The following is an 11935-nucleotide window of genomic DNA, read 5'->3' as shown; positions in this document are numbered from 1 at the left end:
TGCGTAGCTTGAGCATCTCTCTGCGTCGTTTCTGCGTTGTGTCAAGGCAGGTGATCGCTGATTTCACAATCGGCTCCGGACAGTGATGGGCATACCCGGAGCACTCCTACGTTGTCTAGTCCGGTAGCCGTTGCCTGGTGGTCGCTGATTTCATAATCAGCTCCGGCCATCCCCCGACATCCTTAGCCTGTGTCTGCAAAAAAGCTACAAAAAGCTCCCTATATGGTGATTAATCATACTTTAATTTTTATATTTCCTCCTTTAATATTCCAATTCTTTTGATGAACAAACAAGTTACCACAGTTTATCACAATCCCCCATTTTCTCTTTTACCATTTTGTTCATCAAATCGCTTTGCTGCTTCGTAGGCTAGAAGTAAAGTGTTCAGCATTGTCCTGACTAGAAACACCACTAGGACAGAGCAATAGAAAACTAATAATTTGCCAATAAGGGTGGAGTCCTAGCCTTGTTTTTGTTACGTAATATCCTGTTTTCCCCTTTTTGGCTTGCTGCTCCCTTGGTGTTTCGGAGGCACTTAGACTGGTCCTTTGAGGGATCCTAGTACTCGGCTGGCAATAGTTGGAGCATTTCAGCATTGTTCCACTTAGAGGGGGCTTGGCCTTTTCCTCTCTGCCTCGCTCGCCGACTCGGGTGCTTCGAGCCGCGAGGTAAACCATCTTCTCGGCAGCAGCAGTACTCGCCTGAGCGTCCCCTTTTCCGCTCCTGCCTAGCCTTGTACTGTTCCCAGTTCTTATCTTTGACCAGAGGTGGATTGCAAGGAATCCCCTTCAGTTCCTTTCGACAACACCCTTTTATTATCTGAGCAGCAAATGGAGTGGGCTCGTTAGTATGAAAACAAGAATATTTCCCACCACTCAGATCCAAAACTGACCCACCGATTTTCCAATTCTCCTATCCTTAGCACAGTTTCAGTTAGTTTTCGCTGAGTTTTATAGCACTCAGTACAAACCTGTGGGAGGGGTCCCCGCCCTCCCTTGGGAGGCAACTTCAATATAGCAAAAATTGTCAATCACATGCTGTTTCCCTCCCCAGTTGAAGCTGTCTGTCAAAGCTTAACACACTCCCCAGTTCTAGAAAGTTCTTCTCTTCTGTTAATCCCATTGGACCCTGTTAGAATGCCACTCCTTTCCTGTATCCCGATTGGTTCATTACATGTCACCCCATCCCGTCTCCTCCCCTCTACCCTTTACCCATTGGTTGGTTTGTGCCCTAGCCACTCCTATCCCTCTGCCCTTATATTCTCGGTCCCGCCCGAGTGCTGTGCTCCCGAAGTCAGCTCTTCCTTCGGGAGGTTGCTGCTCCTGGCAATAAACTTCTCGGATCCTGCTGCTCGGGAGACGTCTCGTCTTTATTTGGTGGAGCTTTCCGGGTTACATCTACCCCTCCCTGCAGACCGGTCAGCCGAGGATCACTCCCCGGACTGGCTGGGAACCCAGGGAACCCCCGGAGGACCTAATTTTATACAATTGGCGCCGCGAACACGGTGATCGCTGCCCCGGTTTCCGACGAGCGTCTCCTGCCGCGTGAGGATCTGTGACCCTGCGCTGTGGGACTACAAGCGCCGTTCGCCGCCAATCCCAAGAGTAGCTGTTCTTCTGTTTTAAGAAGACTCCTATCTCCTGGATCTGCTGACAAGTCGTGGACATCCGATTCTGCAGCTTCAAGGGAAGCCCCGGATTCCACGACACCAGCAGAGCTCCACTACCCCGCCTCAGCCTTTTCTTTTCGCCGCGTCGTAGTTGGGTGAGTGCAGCTGCTCGAGGAGAGCAGCCGACGCAGGCTCTTATCTTTTCCTTTCCTTTTCCTTTGCTCTGGTGGGGATTCTCTTCTGCAGTGAGGAGATGGGTAACCGCCTCTCCCCTGCAAGACGAGACTTTTATTGCCAAGTTAAAGCTACCCTTCAGCTGGGGAATGTTTCTTTTAATAAGCGGGTCCTTAAATCTTTTGTTATTTTCATTTTTGATCATTTTCCAGATGCCTCTACTGAGGATGTTCTTTCTATTTCATTCTGGGGAAAAGTTGGGCGTTATATTTATGATTTACAAGTTTCTGGGAATTTTAGGGTCGGGAGATTTTATCCTATTTATGATATGATTTTTAATTTAGTTAAACAAAAAGGGAAAAGTTCGGGTCCCAGTTTTCCTACCCCTTATTCCGCCCCCCTCGCTCCTAACCCCATTTCCCCTAAGGGTGGATCGGGAGATAGATCCTGCCAAAATAAGGCACAGGGTTGCCACCGTCTCCCTGCTGCCTCCCGTTCCACTCTGTCCTTCTCTTGTGCTGGGACTGGCCACCCCAGCACGAGCCCTATCCATTCCCTCGATCCTCATGCCCCCAACCCCAGTTTTACTCCCAGTTCCAGTTCTGTTTTAATAATACCTCAAAATGGCGGCGGCCTCGTGGCCGATAGCCCTGAGACACAAAATGGCGCCTCCTCCTCCTCAACCCCTCCGGTTCCCGCCACTTTACCATCTCCGCCCCCTTCGTCGGTTGCCGCCCCCGCGTCGGGTCCCGCCCCCCATCATGCGTCGATCTCGGTGACGTCGGGACCCTCCCACCCTGCCTCCCTAGCCACACCCCTGGGCGGGCCCCTGGTGGGTGGGACAGGCCTACCAGAAGGCCACGCCCCAGTGGGTGGGTCAGGCCACGCCCCAGTGGGTGGGTCAGGCCATGCCCCAGTGGGTGGGTCAGGCCACGCCCCCTCTCTTGCCACTTCCGGTTCCCACGCTACCGGAACCGGAAGTAGGACTTGCCGGAAGCAGGCCATCTTGGCCTGCAGGGTCTCTCATAACCAGGACCCACCGGCAAGGGAGAGGCTTCGAGCCCTAGCCTGTCCTGCCTCATCTTCAGAAGAGGATGAGGACAGTGACGACCCTCGGCCGACAACCAAGCCAGGGGAGGGCTGGGCCCGGATAAGGGCCAAGGCCATTAGGGATGGGGACCTAGATCTCGCCAGGGATCTAGGCCCAATCGCGGCACCGGTTAGGCTCAAGAGGGGGAAGGAACCACGGTGGGAACAGCTGCCATATACGGAGGTGAAGGAATTGAGGAAGGCAGCCAAGGACTATGGGAGAAATTCCCCGTTTTTTAAAAACATATTGGACCTTACGTTTACTGGACATAATTTGGTGCAGCATGACATTCGATATATAGCAAAGGCTCTGCTGTCCCCCACAGAATTTCTTCTGTGGGAAATACATTGGAAAAAGCTATTAAAACCTATTCTAACCAAATACGACCTTAAGGAGGTGCTGGGAGATGGCGCCGAGGGCCTGGAGGCGCTGGCAGGGGAAGGGGAATTTAGTAAACCAGAAGATCAGATCCTCCTTCCCGACAACCTGCTAAATGACATCCAAGAAGCTGGGAAGGAGGCCCTACTAAAAATGCCTGATGGAACCACCCCTCTCCAGAACTTCACATCCATCCTCCAGGGCCCTGATGAGACTTTTATTAAGTATATTGACAGGTTAAAGGAGGCTATAGACCGGCAGCTTGAGAACGTCGAGGCTCGAGAAGAACTGCTGCGTAAGATGGCCTTGACCAACGCTAACCCGGAGACAAAGAAGATCCTGCGAGCTCTCCCCCAGGATCCGGAGCCGACCATCGCCAAGATGGTCGAGGCGTGCACAAAAGCGGCATCGATGGAGCAGACTGTGGCGTTTGCGGTGAGCAGGGGTGTGGGGGAGGCAATGGTGGACCTCATGAACACGCGCTGCTTCGGCTGTGGCCAGCTGGGCCATATACAAGCCAATTGCCCACACTGGCCACCAGAGAGGTCCTACCCTCATTATAACCCCTCCCCGAGACCACCTTACAGGAATCCTCGTTATCATCGGCCGGGAAACGGGAGGCGGAGCGCGCTGAGGGGCCGTGCTACGACAACAAATGGCCCGTCCCAACGCCCTGCGCTGCCATCGCTCCAGGAAAACCACTGCCCCAATGGCACGTTTCTCTGGACATCCGCAGCCAGGAGGACGGGCTCCGACTCCTCAGACGGACTCAACAACTGAACAGTGCCCGCCGCCAAGTCCTCCGGAGTTCCATCCACATTATGTTTCCGGATGAGGACTTGGTCCGTGTCCCGGTAGGATTCCTGCCGCCACCATACTGCGACCACCCAGTCACAGTGCTGTTCATCGGGGACTCCATCAGCACGCCGGACGACCTCACCATCATCCCGGAGGTCGTCTACTTCGAGCCAGGGGCAGAGCTCAACGTCTCCGTGGTGTGCCATCATCCTCCGTTCTCTCTGCCGAGAGGGTCTCCTTTAGCTCTGTGCTACATCTTACATATGCACTACAAGGACACTGGCTACATCTCACATATGCACTTCAATGACACTGGCTGCAACATTATATCAGACTTTCCTACGGATCAAGACCCTTCTGCTTTCTTCATTCAGAACGTTAGCAGACAAAGACCTATCATTAAAACTACTTTTATCTTTCAGGGGAAAAACATTTCGTTGGACCTGATGGCAGACACCGGTGCGGACGTTACCATCGTCCCTCAGGCAGAGTGGCCGCGCGACTGGGAGTTAGTGTCCCCTTGTGGCACAATCTCCGGCGTGGGAGGAGCCGTCAATTCCCGACGCAGTAAGCACCTCGTGTGTGTAGAGGGGCCGGAGGGCCAGATTGCCACAATTCGGCCTTTTGTAGTTGCAGCCAATATCAAATTATTAGGCAGGGACGTGTTGTCCCAATGGGGTGCCCGTCTCGACATCCCTAGCACTGCGTGGGATTTTTAGTCTGGGCCACTGCGGAGCGCACCTCCCCACCGCTTAATTGGAAAACTGATACACCGGTGTGGGTGGACCAGTGGCCCTTGCCAATCGAAAAACTTAATGCGCTCAACGAACTAGTAGAGGAGCAGGTGCGCCTAGGGCATTTAATACCTTCCACCAGCCCTTGGAACACACCTGTCTTTGTTATTAAAAAACCCGGCAAAGACAGGTGGCGCCTGCTCCAAGACCTACGCAGGGTTAATGATGTTATTGAAGATATGGGACCTTTGCAACCGGGCCTTCCCTCTCCCTCTATGCTGCCCCGGGATTGGCAGCTCGCAATCCTTGATATCAAGGATTGTTTCTTCAACATCCCGTTATACCCCGGAGATGCTCCCAGGTTCGCGTTTTCGGTTCCGTCTATCAACCGAGGTGAGCCGTACAAACGGTATCAATGGACCACTCTGCCCCAGGGAATTAAGAATTCTCCGGTGCTCTGCCAAACCTTTGTGGCACAGGTCCTTTCCCCAGTTCGTCGCCTTTTCCCAGAGGCCATCATCCTTCACTATATGGATGATATTTTGATTTGTGCTGCTAGCTCAACATATCTACAAGCAGCCTTAGACAGGACAGTTAAAGCCATCAAAGATGCGGGCTTTCAAATTGCGGAAGACAAGATCCAGCTGTCGTCCCCCTGGAAATATCTGGGCTTCCTGATTACGGGAAGGACCGTCGCGCCCCAGTCTCTTGTCATCAAGGACGACCCACGGACCCTGCGGGATTTGCAGCAGCTTTGCGGTACCATCACCTGGATCCGACCTCTCCTGGGACTCACCACAGAGGAGCTGTCGCCACTTTTCCACCTGCTGAAAGGCGACGGTGACCTGGCATCCCCACGACATCTCACACCGGATGCCCGTGAGGCCTTGGAGAGAGTCGCAGCTGCTATCAAGTCCCGCCAGGCGCATCGGGTCGCGCGGTCCCTCCCAATCCAGTGTGCCATCCTGGGTAAGTCTCCCAACTTACATGCCCTGCTATTCCAGTGGGACGACAGCCAGAGAGACCCACTCCTTATCATCGAGTGGCTGTTCCTCCCCCACCAACCCGCCAAAACAGTAACAACATTTCCTGAAATCATGGCTAAACTAATCATTAAGGCCCGCCAGCGCCTCCGGACCCTCGCAGGGTGTGACCCAGCATGCATCTATTTACCATTAAATTTGGACCAATTGGATTTTCTCTTACAAACAAATGAAAATTTGCAGATTTCAGTAGACAGCTATCCTGGTCAAATTCGGATACACTACCCCAAGCACAAATTATTTAAAGACACTTTATATCTGGCCCCAAAAACTTTTAAAAGCAAAATACCATTAAAAAATGCTCTCACAGTGTTCACTGATGGGTCAGGAAGATCCCACAAATCAGTGATCACTTGGAAGGACCCGGACAGTCAGAAGTGGGAATCTGACGTCCAAATAGTTCAGGGATCCCCCCAAATCGCTGAACTTGCAGCGGTTGTGAGAGCCTTCAGAAAATTCCAACGACCTTTCAATTTGGTCACTGATTCGGCATATGTAGCCGGGATAGCAGAGCGGGCCGAACATGCCCTGCTCAAAGAAATTCAAAACAAAACGCTCTATAGCTTGATCTCAGAACTAATTTGGCTGATCTCCCACAGAGAGCAACCTTATCATATTTTGCATGTTAGGTCACACACAGACCTGCCAGGAGACATCACCGAGGGCAACCGGAGAGCGGACACTCTGGCTATGTTAGTGAACACTGCAAACTCAGCAGCTTTGGCACCCACCCTGCCAGATGTTCATATGCAGGCTAAGATGAGCCACGCCTTTTACCATCAGAATGCTCCAGCTCTATGCCGCCAATTTAAGATCTCTAAGGAGCAGGCGCGAGCCATCTTAGCCACCTGCCCCAACTGCCAGTCCCACGCATTACCATCAGTAGCGACGGGGGTTAACCCCCGGGGACTGGGAGCATTGGACATCTGGCAGACAGACATTACTCATTTTCCTTCCTTTGGGCGGCTCAAATATCTCCACGTGTCGGTGGACACATTCTCGGGGGCAGTGTTCGCCTCCACACATACGGGGGAAAAAACCAAAGACATTATAAAACACCTATATATGGCTTTCTCCACTCTGGGTGTCCCAAAAACTATAAAGACTGATAACGGACCAGGGTTTGTGTCCAAACAGTTCATGGAATTTGTGCAACTATGGGGCATTGACCATGTTACTGGAATTCCACACAACCCTACAGGGCAGTCAATCGTGGAACGGAAACACCAGGAAATTAAAAAATTATTAGAACAACAAAACGATTCGGCCATCACCACGAGCCCTGTAGAGAGGTTGTGCAAGGCCCTGTACGTTCTCAATTTCATGAACTGTTCAGACCGTGAGCCAAACCCCCCAATCCTGCGCCATTTCCATAATAACACCAGGGCGCAGTTGAAGGAGAGGCCTCCTGTGCTCATAAAAGACCCTGAGTCCAAAGTTATCAAAGGTCCATACCCTCTAATAACGTGGGGGAGAGGGTATGGATGTGTTTCAACAGAACAGGGCCCCAGGTGGATCCCCGGAAAATTCATCAAACCATACCGGGAAGACATCTCTACAGAAAGCCAACCCCCGGAACACTCCCCCGAGACGCCAGCTCCATCAGAAACCGCTGTCGCGTGGAGTCGAAGGAAAAGGAAGACGACTAGACCAGCCAATACCGCCGTCAGGACCTTAATAACGAACCTGCATTTCCCGCCCGCTTGGACTGTTTATCCTCTGACCCCATCCCCTACCATCCCTCACCCTTTTCCGTCCTACCACTTTCCTCACCGTTTCTTCCCTCATACCTGACCTGATTTTGTTTTCTGTTTTGTTACTATTTCGATTTACACGGGGGAGGATGGGGATTCAAAGGGGTCACTATTCTTATTTCCGTTATATGTCTATTTATTAGACTTTGGTCCACCCAGAATGGCAGTTGCAGCAGCCAGAACACCCTGCAGTGACCAGCTTCCTGCAGCAGCACTTTTCATCATCGTGTGGTTTCACCTGGCAGGAAGCTGGATCGTACCACAGCCCAAAGAGAACGTCTGGGTCACGCTGGCAAAGTCCATCGGGCAGGAACAACTCTGCATGGCCATGGGAGGTGTAGGCAACCCGTTGTCTACATGCCTGGTGGGAGTCCCCCTGTCGGAAAATGATTTTCCATTCACAGTGATGAAACCCAACCCGGCGGACTCCTTGGGGAGTTGGATAAGGACACTACTGCAGGCACCACAGGAACCCCAGGAATTGGACCTACTGGGGTCCACGAGGGCTCATTTATGCATTAGATTCTACACTAAGGCCCCTCAAGGAAAAATAGAGTATAACATCAAAGAGGTTACACCAACTGATAAAAGATATATTAATGAGTGGTGCAACTATACTAGCCTGATTCTGATCAAGTCCTACCCATACCCTAAGGAGCTCCCTCGGGGTGTGTTTTTGATCTGTGGGGACAGGGTGTGGGCTGGGATCCCCTCTAAGATCAAAGGGGGTCCCTGTAGCCTTGGCAGGCTTACTACCCTAACCCCCAACAAAACACAAATTATGGATTGGAAAAGGGGAAGTCAATCGGCACGCCAAAAAAGATCTTATGGAGAATTCGGCCCAAATTGCGACTCGGAAATTTATGATTGGGGCAAAGGAAAGAGGGTCGCTGCATCCATCTTTTTACCGTGGTATGCGGCAGCAAAGGCCCTCGGTGAGATTTCTCACCTGGGGTGTTGGATGAGTAAGCAGGCCAACGCTACTTCTGCCGCCTTATCAGATCTCTTGGCGGAAGAAGAGACCACCAGGCATGCCACCTTACAAAATAGAGCGGCCATCGACTTTCTGCTGCTCGCCCATGGCCACAGTTGCGAGGACTTTGAGGGGATGTGCTGCTTCAATTTGTCATCGAAGAGCACATCCATCCAAGCCAGCATCCAGCGGATCCAGGCGTTAGTGAAGGACTTAAAGACTGAAACTGGGGCTGTGGACGCTGTGAACAAGATCTTTTCTCAATGGGGTGTTCCTGGGTGGGCCATTCCAATTGTTAAAGGTTTAGTTTGGGTTTTAATCATAATTTTCTTAATTTCTGTTGCGTTAACCATCTTTAAGAAATTGTTAACTAGGACAATGGGAAATGTTTTTTTAATAAACCAAAAAGGGGGAGTTGTGGGAGGGGTCCCCGCCCTCCCTTGGGAGGCAACTTCAATATAGCAAAAATTGTCAATCACATGCTGTTTCCCTCCCCAGTTGAAGCTGTCTGTCAAAGCTTAACACACTCCCCAGTTCTAGAAAGTTCTTCTCTTCTGTTAATCCCATTGGACCCTGTTAGAATGCCACTCCTTTCCTGTATCCCGATTGGTTCATTACATGTCACCCCATCCCGTCTCCTCCCCTCTACCCTTTACCCATTGGTTGGTTTGTGCCCTAGCCACTCCTATCCCTCTGCCCTTATATTCTCGGTCCCGCCCGAGTGCTGTGCTCCCGAAGTCAGCTCTTCCTTCGGGAGGTTGCTGCTCCTGGCAATAAACTTCTCGGATCCTGCTGCTCGGGAGACGTCTCGTCTTTATTTGGTGGAGCTTTCCGGGTTACATCTACCCCTCCCTGCGGACCGGTCAGCCGAGGATCACTCCCCGGACTGGCTGGGAACCCAGGGAACCCCCGGAGGACCTAATTTTATACACAAACCCCAATTGGTGGTCTTCCCCTCTGGCAATAGACCCACCACTGTTCTTGGCAAATTTTACATATAAAGCACACAGAAGAGTAACAATCTCCACAACCTTCCTTATTACAAATCACTATATAGTCTTTAGCTAGTTTGTAATTGTATCCCTTTGCTTCCCCTTATGGTTGATTTGGATAATGTCCACAGAGTTCATTAGTTTTTCTTAAGAGTCACTTTCAAGTTCCCAGGCTGGCTAGTCACTCTCCACTGGTTATTTGTGGCAACCGGGCCTTTCACTCGGCTGGCGTGAGTCCACCCCTTTTTGGCCGTCCTGACTGTCGTTTCTGTGGTAAGCAAAACAAGAAAAGGACCTTCCCCACATGGAGTTAAGGAATCTTCCTTCCAAGACTTAATAAGTACTTGATCCCCTGGTTTTATCTTATGGATTGTGATATCCAGAGGTGGTCTCTGTGCCAACACTCCTTTCTTCCTCAATTCCTGCCTTCTGCTCATAATTTGGGTAATGTAGAATTTAATATGAGAATCTTTTAGGCAGGGGTGATCTGTGGGGGCTTCCATATCATAAGGCATTCCAAATAGCATTTCAAATGGGGAGATTCCCACATCAGTTCGGGGTTGAGTTCGAATGTTCAATAAGGCAAGAGGTAGGCACTTAACCCATGACATTTTTGTTTCCAGCATTAACTTTGTGAGTTGTTTTTTTATTTCTCTATTCATTCTTTCCACCCTCCCCGAGCTCTGTGGATGCCATGGGGTGTGATATTTCCATTGAGTCCCCAAAGCTGTCAGGACATCTTTTGCAATTTTAGAGGTGTAATGGGGTCCCCGGTCCGAGTCTAAACACTCAATTAATCCATACCGGGGGATAATTTGCTCTAATAATACTTTTACCACAGTGTTCGAAGTAGCTCGGGCCGTAGGATAAGCTTCCACGTAATGGGTTAAGTGGTCTACCAGTACCAATTGATATTTATACCTCCCCACTTTTGGTAATTCTGTAAAATCTATTTGTATATGTGAAAAGGGTCGTTGTGCCAGTTCCCTTCCGCCCATTGGTCTTTCTCTTAATTGTTGTTTATTTATTCTTTGACAGGTTAAACATTGTTGGGTTAACTGTTTTGCAAGATTATAGACCCCTATACACATATATTTAATTGCAAATTGGTCAACCAGGGCTTGAATTCCCCATGTATCAACCCCCTTCCTTGTGAATTTATAAGACCCCTTTCTTCCCAGATTTTACCAAATGTATGAACCACCCCATAAGCATAAACTGGGCTGGATTTTGTAAGCTTGTGGTTTCAATACTTAACCTAGGAGAAGAAATTAGGATGCCTTCATACTTTAGGAGTCTGGCATCTGTTATCCATTTATCCGCTTTTTGTTGTAGTACTCCACGGATGTTATGAGGAGATAAAACCTTCAGTTCACTCCCAAAAGTTATCTTTCCTGCTTCTTCTACCAAAAGGGCAGCAGCCACTATCGATTGCAGACAGGCAGGCCACCCTCGACTAACAGGGTCGAGAAGCTTTGAAAGCTATGCCACTGGTTTTTTTCCTCCAGCCCATTCCTGGGCTAACACCCCGTACGCCACCCCTACATTGACATTAATGAATATAAAAAAAATGGTCTTTTTAGATCCGGGAGGCTGAGAACCGGGGCATTGACCAGTTCAGTTTTTAATGATTTTAACTGGGTCTCATCCTCAGAGCTCCATTTTAATAGCCTGTCTGTTGTTAATTTTTCATACAGAAATTTAACTTTCCCACTAAAATTTTCAATCCATTGTCTGCAATACCCAAAAAGTCCCAGTAACTGCCGAACCTCCCTTTTAGTTTTTGGGGCTTCCAGGGAAAGTATTCCTTGGACTCTATCAGTATCCAATTTCTTAGTCCCCTGAGTCAGCCAGTGTCCGAGGTATTTAACTTCCTCTTCCACAAATTGTAATTTCGACTTTGAAACTTTGAGTCCCTTAAGGCTTAAATAATTTAGGAGTTTTATAGTTTCTTCCCTTACTCTTTCTTCTTCTTTCCCTGCAATTAATAAATCATCTACATATTGTAGAAGCACAATCCCCTCCCCCTGTGAATATTCTGCCAATATTTGTTCCAGAGCTTGCCCAAACAAATTTGGGGATTCTGTAAACCCCTGGGGAAGGACTGTCCACCTCAATTGTTGTTTTCTATGTGTATCCGGGTCTTCCCATTCAAAAGCAAAATAATCTCTAGAGGTTTCCTTAAGGGGACAGGCCCAAAAAGCATCTTTAAGATCTATTACACTATACCACTGGTTATCTGGGCCAAGTTGGCTTAAAATAGTATGTGGATTGGCTACGACCGGGAATCTTTCAACTGTTCTTTTATTAATTTCCCGCAAGTCATGCACCAATCTGTAACTGCCATTCGGTTTCTTTACCGGCAGAATGGGGGTATTGAAAGGGGACAT

General features: G+C 49.7%; 1 protein-coding gene across 2 annotated transcripts; it reads left to right on the top strand.

The window, feature by feature from the left end:
- The first annotated feature begins 904 nt into the window (after window positions 1-904).
- On the top strand, window positions 905-9345 carry LOC128793638 (uncharacterized). 2 transcript variants are annotated; one of them, XM_053952995.1, is made up of 2 exons: window positions 905-1764; window positions 7740-9345. In XM_053952995.1, the coding sequence occupies exon 2, from the start codon at window positions 7741-7743 to the stop codon at window positions 9013-9015; it is 1275 nt and encodes a 424-aa protein (XP_053808970.1). In that variant the 5' UTR covers window positions 905-1764; window position 7740; the 3' UTR covers window positions 9016-9345. The 2 variants fall into 2 exon arrangements, with proteins under 2 accessions (XP_053808970.1, XP_053808969.1); XM_053952994.1 differs by having other exon boundaries at window positions 7724-9345.
- Window positions 9346-11935: the final 2590 nt, after the last annotated feature.

The sequence above is a fragment of the Vidua chalybeata genome, chromosome 11 (assembly GCF_026979565.1).
Source record: "Vidua chalybeata isolate OUT-0048 chromosome 11, bVidCha1 merged haplotype, whole genome shotgun sequence".
NCBI lineage: Eukaryota > Metazoa > Chordata > Aves > Passeriformes > Viduidae > Vidua > Vidua chalybeata.
This window is presented reverse-complemented; position numbering and strand designations above follow the sequence as displayed.